General features: G+C 43.3%; 1 protein-coding gene across 3 annotated transcripts in view; it reads left to right on the forward strand.

The window, feature by feature from the left end:
- Positions 1-5,120: 5,120 nt before the first annotated feature.
- Positions 5,121-13,714, forward strand: part of TTC28 (tetratricopeptide repeat domain 28) — a 638,834-nt gene continuing 630,240 nt past the window's right edge. The window contains exon 1 of one of the 3 annotated variants that reach the window (XM_045459312.1): positions 5,121-5,348. In XM_045459312.1, the coding sequence (XP_045315268.1) occupies positions 5,247-5,348 (102 nt within the window). In that variant the 5' untranslated portion in view covers positions 5,121-5,246. The remainder of the gene's footprint in view (positions 5,349-13,714) is intronic. The other 2 variants (XM_045459313.1, XM_045459314.1) reach the window with 2 other exon arrangements.

Below are 13,714 nucleotides of genomic sequence, written 5' to 3' on the forward strand. Positions count from 1 at the left end.
ACTTCGGCTCAGGTCATGATCTCACGGCCCGTGAGTTCGAGCCCCGCGTCGGGCTCTGTGCTGACCGCTCAGAGCCTGCAGCCTGCTTCAGATTCTGTGTCTCCCTCTCTCTCTGCCCCTCCCCTGCTCATGCTCTGTCTCTCTCTGTCTCAAAAATAAATGAAAACATTAAAAAAAAAATTAAAAAAAAAAAAAAGAGATAGACGTTTAACCGACTGAGCCACTCAGGCGCCCCTGAAGTTGTGTGCTTTTTGTCCGGTGCTCTATGTTGGCTGGAACCTGTTGGGTTTCTCAGAACGTATCCTTGGTCTCAGCCTGGGTGAGCCACGTACAAATTTGAAAAGCCCCTCAGAAAGTTTCAGGGAAAGCGGCACAGCAAGTCTGGGGTAGAGTTAGTAGAGACTGGCTGGCTGCCAGAGTCCTCATAAGATGGGAGGTACCTTGGTACCATATACCGCGGGCCAGTTTTAGATTCTCATCTTGACCTTCGTGAAGATACAGGTCCATGGTCCCTGAAACTATGGGACCAGAAAAGTTGTAAAATTTGAAATTTTTCTCATTTTAGGAAGAATACACTGACTATTATGTGTAACACTCAGCAGAGTCCTGTAACCAAACATTTAAATATTTTGCAGCAAATATTCAAAATAAAAGGGTTAGAGAAGACTGTAAGTAGCCTCGTGTCAGTTCAGGTCAGTTTTTCCAGTGAAATGAGTTATGGATAACTCTCAGGTTTTAGAGCTGTTTGGGTTTTTTTGTTTTTGTTTTTGTTTTTTGTTTTTAAGTTTATTTTGAAAGAGAGCTTGTGCCAGCTGAGGAGGGGCAGAGAGAGAGGGAGACAGAGAATCCCAGGCAGGCTCCACACTGTCAGCATGGAGCCTGATGCAGGGCTTAAACCCATGAATAGTGAGATCGTGACGTGAGCGGAAACCAACAGTCAGACGCTTAACTGACTGAGCCACCCAGGTGTCTCTGAGCTGTTTGGATGTTGGAAATGTAAATAAGGCATGTGAGCATGTCTAAAGCCCCTCCCTTGGTTGGTCTATTCCAGTTCTCACAGCGATTTCTTTGGGCTAAGTCCTCTGACTGCCCTCATGTTGTAGGTGAAGACCCCAGGCTGAAGGAGGAAAGTGAATTGTCCACTGTCATACAGCAAATGGCAGAGGTGGGACTCAACCCAGATCTTTCTGATTCTAAAACTAATATTCCTCATCTCCTCAGGCCCATATACAGTCAGACTCAGGGATATTGACTCACACTGACAAAACTCACAAGAGACTGATCTCTAAAGCCCTAATGCCAGTGTATCCAATTATTATGAATGGGTACAGCCCCATGATCTGTGGAAGTTGGGACACCTTGGTGGCAAGGAACAGAAATCCATTCAAGTCACTTCATGAAAAAGGAGATTTATTTCAAAGTATAGGTGGCTGGGCCTGGGATCCATCAGGAGCCCAGGCAGTTGTAATGCCTGGCTCGTCTTGTCCCTTTCTGACTCACTGATTTTTGCTTCTGTTTTAACTTTGGCTGGTTGGCCACATTGTAGCTCACCTGCCATGCCAGGAGTTGCTTGTCTTATAACTTTGGCTAGTAGCTACATTGTAGCTCACTGGCCATGGCAAGAGTTGAATGCCTTGGTTCAGATGCCACTGATAAACCAGCCAGGGCATCGAGGGCACATAGCTGTTGCCCTGGGCAGTTGGGTAGTGGTTGGTGATTTCCATTAGAAGGGTATGCAGCATTCTGAGGCTTGGCTGGCCTGGTGTGTGTGTGTGGGGTGGGGGTGGGGGGGGTGGGGGGGTAGATGGGGATTTGAATGGTTTGCATATTTAAAGGAATGAGGCTGAGATTGCCAAGTTAGATGGGTTTTTAGCTCATTTGAATATTTAATGTGAAGGCTGTGGTTTCTTAGGGCATTTTTTCCCTCTTGGTGCAGAGTCAGCCAGCCCTTCTCCATTTCCAGAGCACTTTATATTAGCTCCCTCTGATTATACCTACCATAGTAGGCAGAATAATGTCTCCCAAAGGTGACCTCATCCTAATCCCCAGAATGTACGGATCTGTTCCTTTATGTGGCAAAAGAGATTTTACAGATATCAGTTGAGTTAAGGATCCTGAGATGGGAAGATTATCCTGTCTTTTCTGGAGGGGTCCAGTGTCATCACAATGTTCTTTTAAGAGGGACACAGGAGTCAGAAGAGATGAGTGAGCCACTTAGAAGAAGGAGGAAGGGGCCACAAGCCAAGGAATACAGGCAGCCACTAGAAGCTGGAAAAACGCGATGAAATGGATCCTCCCCTCAGCCTCTCCTGAAGGAAACAGTCCTTTACACTTTGACTTTCACCAGTGGAAATGATATCAGACTTCTGAACTACAGAACTATAAGAGAATAAGTTTGTGTATGTGTGTGTGTTTAAATGTTTATTTTTGAGAGAGAGAGAGCGAGAGACAGACACACACAGCGTGTGGGTGGAGAGACAGAGAGAGAGGGAGACACAGAATCTACAGCAGGCTCCAGACTCTGAGCTGTCAGCACAGAGACCGACGCGGGGCTCAAACTTGTGAACTGTGAGATCATGACCTGAGCCGAAGTTGGACGCTTAACTGACCGAGCCATCCAGGTGCCCCAATTTGTGTTGTTTTAAGCTACCCAGTTTGTGGTAATTTGTTATAGAGATCACCGGAAGCTAACATTCATCAATAAGGAGATTTCTGCTGCTTTTTTGGGGCCACCACCTGGCATCCACTTCCTCTTTCTGACCTCACTCTAGTTTTCTGTGGAGGGAATTCTTTTTCCTTTTCCCATGAAGTATGGGGAGAAAGGGGGAGATGGTAAAGCTAAGGGTCTGCCTCCCTCCGTACTATGGAGGCTGATGGGATGCCAAGGGTTTCCTTCCCTGGTGGAGCTCCTCCCACTGGCCTCCCACCTGGAGGTGGGCCCAGGGCTTTGAAAGGAGCAAGTGGAGCTGGGGTGGCAACATAAATGGTAGCAGTATTGTGCCAATCTGAGCTCTCTGCGCTTCCTGACTTTGGCTTTGAAGTGGATGAGCTTTTCTTTCCTTACCTGTACGGTGAGTGCAAGAAAAGTACCAACCTCAAATGGTGTTTGTGAGGATTCGGGGGTGGGGGGTGGGGGTGGTCCATTTGAAGTGCCTGGCATGTGATTAGCAATCTATCCGCGTTGGCCTCCATCGTTAAAGATGGGAGGGCCGCATAAGTGGCCATGAGGGAGCCACAGAAAGTCCTTGAGCAGGGAAGTAACATAATCTGTTTGGCTTGTGGGGGGTGGGGGAGGGGGAGGGCACACAAGACAGGCAGATAAGTGAGATGCCTTTGACCAAACATTTGGGAAATGTCAGGACTGGGTGGATGGTGGGAGCAGAGGTGCAGGGGCATTTCCCAGTGCCTGAAGTAACTGCCACTCCCTTGTAATGTTGCCCCACGGTGGCCCTGCTGCATGCCTGGATAATGGTGCAGTAGACCACTCCTTTTTGTGCCTGTCCTCACCTCATGTCTCTTGTGGTAACTGGCTTGCTATTTTTCTGGGAGAGGCATCCCTCCTCCCACTCGTCCTCACCCCATGTCCTTCTGGAAGGGCTGACCCCATCCTCTTCCTAGAGGGGCTCAATCTAGCCAGGTTTGGCCAATCTTGCTGTGATTGGCTCAGGTAAGGACTTGTGATCCAAATGAGTACAACGGAAGTCAGCCCTGAGACTGGCTGGGATTGTTGGCAAACAGCTCCTGCTTTCCTGGTCATATGTGACCTTGGTGCTGCCCTGGACACTGGAGAGAGCTGTAAGAGAAAGAAATCAGGGAGGGAAGCAGAGCTGAAAGAGATTCAAGATTTAGGTCACTGCTTGAGCACCTGGATCCAGCTATGCCTGAAGTGTGCTTCGACCCCAGGGCTTTTAAATAGGTTTCCCTTTTTGTTCTATTCCAGGTTGAATTATTGTTGTCACTTGTATCTGTAAAAGGTCAGACTAATAAATTCAACCATTTACAAACTCCAAGAAACCCTTGGAGACTTTTTCTAGTAGGGAAGACATTCACTGCTGTTGTTTTTCTGCCAACTTTAGGGTTTTCAGAGAGGTTTGGGGCAGAGGATGGAAAGCAAAGATGTGGGAAGTAACAGTCCCTGCAGCCCCAAGGTTGAGTGAACCCCTCCCAGCTAATTATACCACAGAGTTTGGGAGCAGAGCCCCTTTCGTTAAACTCTTAGGAGTCTTGGAAGGATAGGGCCAGAATTGTACCAGAGAAGCCTGGAAAGCTTGGCATCATCTGAAAGGTTACGTCGACCCTGTGAGGCATTACTGCCCTTCTCCCCATTTGCTGATTTAGAAACCAAGGCCCTGTGGCTGAATCAAGTCACCTGGTAAAGGTTTCTTTTCGCGTGAGGTGGAGGCCAGACTTGAACTGAGACTTCCCTTCTCCAGAGCCCCTGGCTTTAACCAGTACACAAAAGTACTTAGGTCTTGTCACCCGACTACCAATTGGTAAGTACTAGGCTCGGTGCCGGCACCAGCTGGATTGTTTCATTAAGCCCCCCCAAACATGCCTTCGTTGTTGGCCTTCCTGATTAAGGAGAAACAGGCCCCCAGAGACATTACCCGAATCACGCAAAGGATGGTGGAGACGTGGGACTCGAGCTCAGCTTCTCCCTTGAGTCTGGCTGTCCCGGGGACATGGGCATTCACTGTACCACCTAACTCTCGCGCACGTGCTTGCACACTTCCATGACGGGGATCTCATCACCTTAGTGGCGTTCTCCACCCACCTTCTCCCCCGGCATATATTAGGGCTAATTCCCTCCTGGCCCAGACCCTCGCCGCCAGCCCGGCGTGACGGGAGAAGCAGAAAGGGCAGGGCAGGGACTGGGGGCCGGGCCGGGGGTCGTCCGCAGTGCGGCAGGCGGCGGCGCTCAGTACGGAACGGCGAGCGCTCCAGCCCGGCCGGACGGGTGCGGAGGGGGTGGGCTCGACGCCGGGAACAGCGGCCGGCTCCGGAGGGCGCAAGGCGGGGCGCGCGGGGAAGGGGCGCGGCGAGTGCGCGCTTGCGCGGTTGGGGGGACCCTCGGAGGCGCGCGGGGAGCTGGTGCGGCGCGTGCGCGCGTGCGCGGTTGCGGGGGGGGTGGTGTGGGTTGCCGCGGCGGCGCGCGGTACGGCGGGAACATGGCGCGCGGGGCCGGCGCGCGCGCCTAGCTGGCGGGACCGTTAGCTCGAGGCGGACGCGGCCCGGGCCCCGCGGGGATGGAGCAGTCGCCGCCGCCGGCTCCCGAGCCAACACCGGGGCCGACCCCGGCACGGAGCCGTAGGCGGCGGGAGCCGGAGTCGCCGCCGGCGCCGGCGCCGGTGAGTGCGTGAGGGGCGCGGGCCGGGAGACTTTCTTTGTGAAACTCCGTCGGTGCGAGCCGGGCCGGGCCTCGGCTACTGACGAGCGCCCGCGAGGCGGAACCCGTCCCGCCGTGCGGCTTCGAGTTGTCCCGCCTCGCGCCGTTCTGCGGCGGGATTCGGTCCGCCGCCTGCCCAGCTCGGTTTCGAAAGAGTGTGTATGTGCGCGCGCGCGCGCGCGGGGGGGGGGGGGGGTGTATACAGTAGGCGCCTACTGCGCGCTGCGTCTCCCCTGTTGCCTTCGCTCCCGCAGGGCGGCGGCTGCTGCCCCCCGCCCAGGGCCCACAGGAGAGGGAGATGGCAGCCGCTCGGAGACAGGTGTCGGTGCAGCCCTGGGAGACTCAGGTGCCGACAGCCCCAGGTGGAATCACAGGGAGTAAGCGGTCCGTCCCTGGAAGCAACCAAGTCTGTCGGTGGCTCGGCGCAGCGTGATTTTGGAATGCTTGACATCCTTCCTGGCTTCATGGTTCCTTTGGGGGTGTCGGTCGGGGTGAAGGATGCTGAGCAAAATGGGCTTTGGAGGTGTGGCTCTCAGAGGGCGGGACGGGATGGCCCTGAGGATTTGGCTTCCCAAACCGCCCAGGCGGAGGAAACCATCCGTAGCTTGGTAAGAATATTGGCGTCACAACTCTTCCCAGGGCCGTGGACTCAGACTCTCCAAGGCAGAGGAGCAGAGTTTGAATTTTTAACACACTCCCAAGTTGTTAGGATCAGGCAGGTTCGACAGGCACTGATTAGAGTAAGCTTCCAGCAGCCAGGGACCTGTTCTGTTTGGAGCTCACCATGGCATCCTGGTACCGGCGCAGTGCTTGGCACACGGTAGATGGTCATTCATTATTTGTAGGAAGACTGAATAACTCAGAGAGTTTCCAAAATAGGAGTTCTTGAGACATTTTCAGGAGCTTTTGAGATTAATATCTCTGTCAGATTTACTGTAAAATGTGATTTTTCTCAGGTCCCAACTTCTGTGACTGTTTATGTTGTAGGCAAAATCAGAGTATACATTGCTTAGTGCAAACTATCAACTTTGTATACCCTAGCTGTGTTAAAATTAATTCTAAAACAACGCCTGAATAAAAAAAAAAATGCGTGCTTCTCTGTCTTCATCATTTGGGAACACTAGGCTTAAAGGATTTTGTTCCTTTGAGGCAGGTAAATATTTACATTTTATCAAAGCAAATCTGAATTACTGTTTATTCAGAAAAGTTGGCTATTTGCTTAGACCTTCTGAGCATTTGTGGTTTTTATGCAATATTTTGAAAGTGAGATTAATGTTTAGTTCAGAGTTAATGCTAAAATAGAATTGTTTGAAAGTGACTTGATATTTCAGGGCTAGGTTTTTTTTTTTTTTTTTTTTTTTTTTTGAATTTCAGTAGTTGATTTCATTTCACTCTCTTTTTTTTTAAATTTTTTTTTTTTTAACGTTTATTTATTTTTGGGACAGAGACAGAGCATGAACGGGGGAGGGGCAGAGAGAGAGGGAGACACAGAATCGGAAACAGGCTCCAGGCTCTGAGCCATCAGCCCAGAGCCTGACGCGGGGCTCGAACTCACAGACCGCGAGATCGTGACCTGGCTGAAGTCGGACGCTTAACCGACTGCGCCACCCAGGCGCCCCTTCACTCTCTTTTTTTGACTGGAAAAATATGAACATATAGGAAGACAGGACTTTAGGAGTTGAGATTGCATCTGAGGAAGAAAAATTAGGTTCTTTATTCTTTGAGTCATTTTTGCAGTTTATGTGGATTTAAAAATATTTTTTTAATTGAAATACAATTGACATATAACATTAGTTTCAGGTGTATAACATAATGATTTAATTTTTGTATATATTGCAAAATGATCACCACAATAAGTCTAGTTAACATTCATCACCATACATAGTTAAAATTTTTTTTCTTGTGATGAGAACTTTCAAGATCTACTCTCTTAGCACCTTTCAAATATATAATTCAGTATTATTAACCATAGTCACCACGCTGTACATCACATCCCCATCATTGCAATTTTTTAAGTGTCTTAAAAAGAAAAAACAAACTCAACTTTGTTGAGGTATAATTCACCTACCCTAAAATTAACCTTTTCAGTATAGATTCACTCTATGCCCAACATCACCATTATCTGCTTTTAGAGCATTTTCATCGTACTTCAAAGAAATTTCGTGCACGTTACCATTCCTTATTCCCCTTTGACCAGCTGCTGGCATTGAGCTATTCTGGACATTTCACATGATGTGATCTTATAGTAGTCTGGCTTTCACTCCGCATAGTCCTTTTGAGGTTCATCCATGTTGTAGCATGTATAAATATTTCATTCCTTTTTATTACTGGATAATATTCCATTGATGGATATACCACCTTTTGTTTATCCATTTATCCATCAATAGACATGTGGGTATTTTTCTTTCTTTTTTTTTTTTTTTTTGGTTATTACGAATATTGCTATGAACATTTATGTATAAGTTTTAGTGTGGACATATGTTTTATTTTCTCTTGGGCATATTCTAATTGCTGGATCATATGGTAACTCTATTTTAACCTTTTGAGGAGCTGGCAGACTGTTCCTATGGCACTACTACATTGTTTTACATTCCCACCAGCAGAGTATGAGGGTTCATTTCTCTACATCCTTGCCAATAGTTGTTACTGTCTTTTCTCTGTATTTGTTTCTCTTTAGCCATCCTAGTAGATCTAAAATGGTAACTCCTTGCCATTTTGATTTACATTTCCTTGCTGACTACTGATATTGGGGATTTTGTGTGTGTGCTTACTGGCCATTTGTATATCTTCTTTGGAGAAATGACTATTCAGATCCTTGGTCCATTTTTTTAATTGAGTTATTTGTATTGAGTTGTAGGAGTTATTTAAATATTCTGGATACTAAACCATAATCAGATATATGATTTACAAATACTTTTTCCCATTCTGTAGGTTGTCTTTTCACTTTTTTGATACTGTCTTTTGTTGAAAAACAAAGTTTTTAAGTGATGAAGTCCAATTTATTTATTTTTTCTTTTGCCGCTCATACTTCTGGTGTCATATCTAAGAATCCATTGCCAAATCCAAGGTCATGAAGATTTACCCCTGTGCTTTCTTCTAAGAGTTTATGTTTTTTTGAGCCCTTATATTGAGGTTGTTGATCTATTTTGAGTTAATTTTTGTGTGTGGTGTAAGGTAATGGTCCACATTCGTTCTTTTGCATGTAGTGATCCAGTTGTCCCAGGACTATATTGAAAGGATTGCTTTTAAGCCCATTGAATGAATGGTCTTTGTACCCTATTGAAACCCAGCTGATTATGTGTTAGGTTTTATTTTTATTATTTATTTGTTTTAAGTTTTTTTATTTGAGAGAGAGGGAGAGCACGAGAGAGTGGGGGTGGGGGAGAGAGAGAGAGAGAGAGAGAGAGAGAGAGAGAGAGAGAGAATATGAATATCCCAAATAGACTCCTTGCTGTTAGCAAGGAGCATGCTGTGGGACTCCATCTCACAAACCATGATGAGATCGTGACCTGAGCTGAAATCCAGAGTTGATGCTTACCCGACTGAGCCACCCAGGTGTCCCTGCTAGGTTTTATTTTTGGACTCTGAATTCTATTGTATTGTCTACCCTCTACCAGTACTATACTATTTGATTATAGTAGCTCTGTAATAGGTTTTGAAATTAAATGTAAATCCTGTAACTTTGTTCTTTTTCAAGACTGTTTTGGTTTTTCTGGGTCCCTTACTTAATGGATTTTAGGATCAGTTTTTTAATTTTTACCAAAAAATTAGCTTGGATTTTTATAGAGATTGTGTTTAATCTGTCCTTTCATTGGTGTTTTGTAGCTTTCAGGTCCAAGACTTGACCTTTTTTCAAAAATTTATTAGTGTTTTATTTGATGCTATTATACATGGAACTGTTTTTAAAATTTCATATTGTTATTGTTTATCACTAGTTCATTGCTGGTATGTAGAAGAAATATAGTTGAATTTTGGATAAATCTTTTGATCTCATCATTTAGTAGTAGACTGCTCACATTTTCTAGATTTTGGCTCTGCTACTTACCAGTTCTATGTGTTTTGACAATTCTTACCTGTTATACATTTCAATGTTCTCATTTGTATAATGGAACAGTAATATCCATCCCAAAGAAGTGTTAAGTAAGAGAAAATGTTGATAGGTATTAAGAACAATGCCTCACATCTGGTGGGAATTTGATGTTTGTTATCTTATTCTGTTAAAATAACTCAATTTAAAAGCAAGCCAAAAAACAAAAAGCAAGCAAAACACCAAACCCAAACAAACAAAACCAAAAAAGCTCCCCAAACAAACCCAAAACCGTGGACCAAAAAAAAAAAAAAAAAAAAAAAAAAAAAAAAATCCCCTATAGACCCCAAACCCACAAAGAAAAGCCACAGGCAAAAACCTCAAACCTCTTCCTGTCCCCATTACTTTTCTGTGATCTAAGACATCCCTGTGAGTACTTGAGGAGTAGTGAAAGATAAAGTCTCTAACACCTCACAATTGTATTGTAAAAGCAATTACCTAAATCTAGGCTACTATATAGGGTATTTGACAATGCATTATTTTGGTAAGTGTTATTAAAAATAATAAAAGTGTAACTCAGAAATATTTCTTTTTACACCATAGTTCTTATTAATGTGCTGTTCTTTTATTACCTATTTCTCCTAAAAGCAGAAGTAATATATTTTTCATTGAATCTGATGGTTACAATTCTTGTTTATTTTGAGTGATTGTTCTTTTTAAAAAAAACCCTGTTAGAGCTGTGGCACCTAGGTGGTTCAGTAGGTTGAGTCCTGACTTGTGATCTTGGCTCAGGTTGTGATCTCACAGTTTCATGAGTTTGAGCCCACATCTGGCTCTGGCTCACTGACAGCGTGGAACCTGCTTGGGATTCTCTCTCTCTCTCTCTCTCTCTCGCTCTCTCGCTCTCTCGCTCTCTTGCTCTCGCTCTCTCTCGTCTCTGCCCCTCCCCCACTGGGGGTGTGTGTGTGTGTGTGTGTGTGTGTGTGTGTGTGTGTGTCTCAAAAATAAATAAATACTTGAAGACAAAACAAAACTCTGTTAGAGCCAAACCTGATGCTTAAATTTAATATTACTCTTATTTTTGTGTTTTTTTCAGTAGCCAGAGTAGGTTGCTATTTGGGAAGAAAACAGAGACACAGTGTAATCCAAATATGATGCTGGAACATATCATATTCATTGAATGTGTATTCACTATGATCCAAAGAAAATAATTATTTACCTTGTAAATATTATTTTGACAATAAAAACTTACCTCCAAATTCACAACTGTAATTAAATTTATAACCCACAAACCCACAGATTGATAACTCATAGACATGTCTATAAGAAAATTTTAAATCAAAATTGATCTTTGTTTAAAAAAACCCTTTATTATTATGACAGTTGTACATATATATTGCACAAAATTTAAAAAACAATTTAAAATAATTTAAAAGACAAGCCAAAGAAAAAAAAATAAAGTTATAATACTACCAATATGGGGATTACTACTATTAATACCTAAATAGGTATCTTTCTTGGGGCACCTGGGTGGCTCTGTCGGTTAAGCCTTAGACTTTGGCTCAGGTCATGATCTCATGGTTTGTGAGTTTGAGCCCCACATTGGGCTCCGTGCTGACAGCTCAGAGCCTGGAGCCTGCTTCGGATTCTGTGTCTCCCTCTTTCTCTCTGCCCCACCTCTGCTTGCACTCTGTCTCTCAAAAATGAGTAAATGTTAAAAAAATTTTTTAAATACATATCTTTCTCAACTTTTTTGTGCATCTTTTTATCCAACAATATTTGCATACATATACACAAATGTTTATAGGTCTTTCAACTAAGACAAGATAAAAATACACAAAATAATCTTTAAAAATCAGCCTTATGGGGCCTCTGGGTGGCTCAGTCAGTTAAGCATCCGACTCTTGATTTCATGCTTAGTTCATGATCTCATGGTTCATGAGATTGAGTCCTGCCACGGGCTCCACGTTGACAGCATGGAGCCTGCTGGAATTGTCTCCCTCTTTCTCTGCCCTTCCCCTACTCACATACACACTCTCTCAAAATAAATAAGTAAACTTAAAATTTTTAATTAAATTTAAATTAGATTAAAAATTTTAAATAAACTTTAAAAATTGGCTTTATGTAGGTATAATTTGCATACAACAAAATTTACTAATTTTAAGTTTATACTTATGTGAGTTCTTTTTTTTCCCCCAAGAATCATTCTTCATTTTTAATTCAAAATAGTAACAATGAGAATAATATAGGAGTTACACCTACACTGAGTGGACATTGAGGGACATTCATGATCAATTCGCAAATGACTTGAGTTTGTATATCCCAGATATGTTGAACTTTAATACCACCAAAGTCAGCAAACCCTTTCATTTTGCTAAGATCTAGTCCTCAGAGGTCCAAGGCAATATAGAAATTGTGACCACATATATATATCAACATTTGGCCTTAGACCTTGCCCATACTTTTCTGTTGTAGTTGTGTGAATTCTGACAAATATATATAGTTTTGAAGTCACCACCACAGTCAGTAGAAGTAATAGACTGTTCATTGTTATTACTGAGTACTACTCCATTTTATGTGTCCTGCAATTTGTTATCCATTCACCAGTTAATGGACATGTTTTTCCAGTTTTTGGTGATTGTGAAGAGAGCTACTATGAACATTCACATACAAGTCTTTGTGTGTTATATATATATATATATATATATATATATATATATATATATATACATATATAAGAGTAAGTATTTAAGAGTGGGATTGCTGGTTTGTGTGATAAACATGTAGGTACTGTTTTGAAATGTTTTTTCTTCAGTTGATCCACCCCCCACTTTCCATTTAAGTAGTTTCCTCTTACTAAGTGCTTTCGCATTATTCAATTATTGTTTTCCCAATCTGTCCCAAAATATTCTTGAAAGATTTTGTGTCAAAATCAGTATCTAATCTAGGATCTAATCCAGAATCAGTATCTAATCATATCTTAGTTATTGTCACTTAAGTCTCTCTTAATCTCACATGGTCCCTTTTTTCATAACACTGACTCATCAAAGAGACCAAAACAGTTGTCCTAAAGAATGTCCTATTTTCTGGCTTTTTCTGGTGGTTTACATGTGGTGTCATTTATCTTGTTCCTCTGTTTACTATGAACTAGGCACTATATAAAAAGACTTCATGGATACAAGTTAAATTTTTTGACTAGATTATACAATTTACCGTTGTAACATAAGGCTCGTTTTATCATTAGTATTTTCTTGCTGTTGAGAATGGGAAAGCAGTGGTGATACGGTAAAACCTTGGATTGTGAGTAATTTGTTCTGCGAGTGTTCCGCAAGATGAGCAAACATTTTTAATAAGTTTTAACTTCATAAAGAAGGGATGTCTTGCAATACGAGTAGTACGTGATGCCGAACGTCACATGATCACAACTGAGCCCAGTGGTTCTTCTCTCTTTCTGTCTCTCCCTGCGGGACTGTGGATGATCATCTTCCAGGCTCAGATGCTCGGTCTCAGGCCACGGTGTTTAGCAGAAATCAGTGATTTTTCAGAACGTCGGAAGGGGTCCACAACTGGCACTAGTGTGTTTTTTGTCCCTTCAAAGCACCTATGGACAGTCCTTCGCTTTTCCTACAAGAGCAGGCTTAGGAATGCTTTGCTTCATTCTGGGTCAGGCTGCCTGCAGGTACAGACCCTTTCCTCTGCTGCCTTATTGCCGGGTACATTAAATGCAGTAGATGACAAGACTTTATCAATACTGTACTGTAGTCAGCATCAGTTAGTGATAGTGAAAGTTTTCCTGCACAATAATAACCCTCCTCTCTCTTGTCTCCCTCACACCAGCCACGAAGGTTTTCAAAGGTAAGTGCAGGTTAATATATTTTTCTTTTTTTTTTGTATTGTCTTTATTATTTTGTATTATATTACAGTATTGTAATCATTTTTATATGAATATTTTTGGGTTGTGGAACAAATCGTTTGAGTTTCCATTGTTTCTTATGGGGAGATTCGCTTTGATATACAAGTACTTTGGATTACAAGCATGTTTCTGGAACGGATTATGCTCGCAAACCAAGTTTTGCTGTAGTGTCTTTTTATTTTTTAACTAGTCCCTTTTACTAGAGATCAGAAGTGGTATTAGGAGGTTGATAAGGCAGTAACAGTAACTAGAGAGTAGGACAGAAAATGGGGGAGGGAAATAGATGTGACAGCGTGTCTCTAATTGCCTTATTTTTCATCTTGAGGCTATATTACCTCTAAGGGAGGATATTCCAGTCTGAAGAACGTGCATTATTTTAGTGGGTATT

Source organism: Leopardus geoffroyi, chromosome D3, assembly GCF_018350155.1.
Source record: "Leopardus geoffroyi isolate Oge1 chromosome D3, O.geoffroyi_Oge1_pat1.0, whole genome shotgun sequence".
In the NCBI taxonomy this organism is placed as follows: Eukaryota; Metazoa; Chordata; class Mammalia; order Carnivora; family Felidae; genus Leopardus; species Leopardus geoffroyi.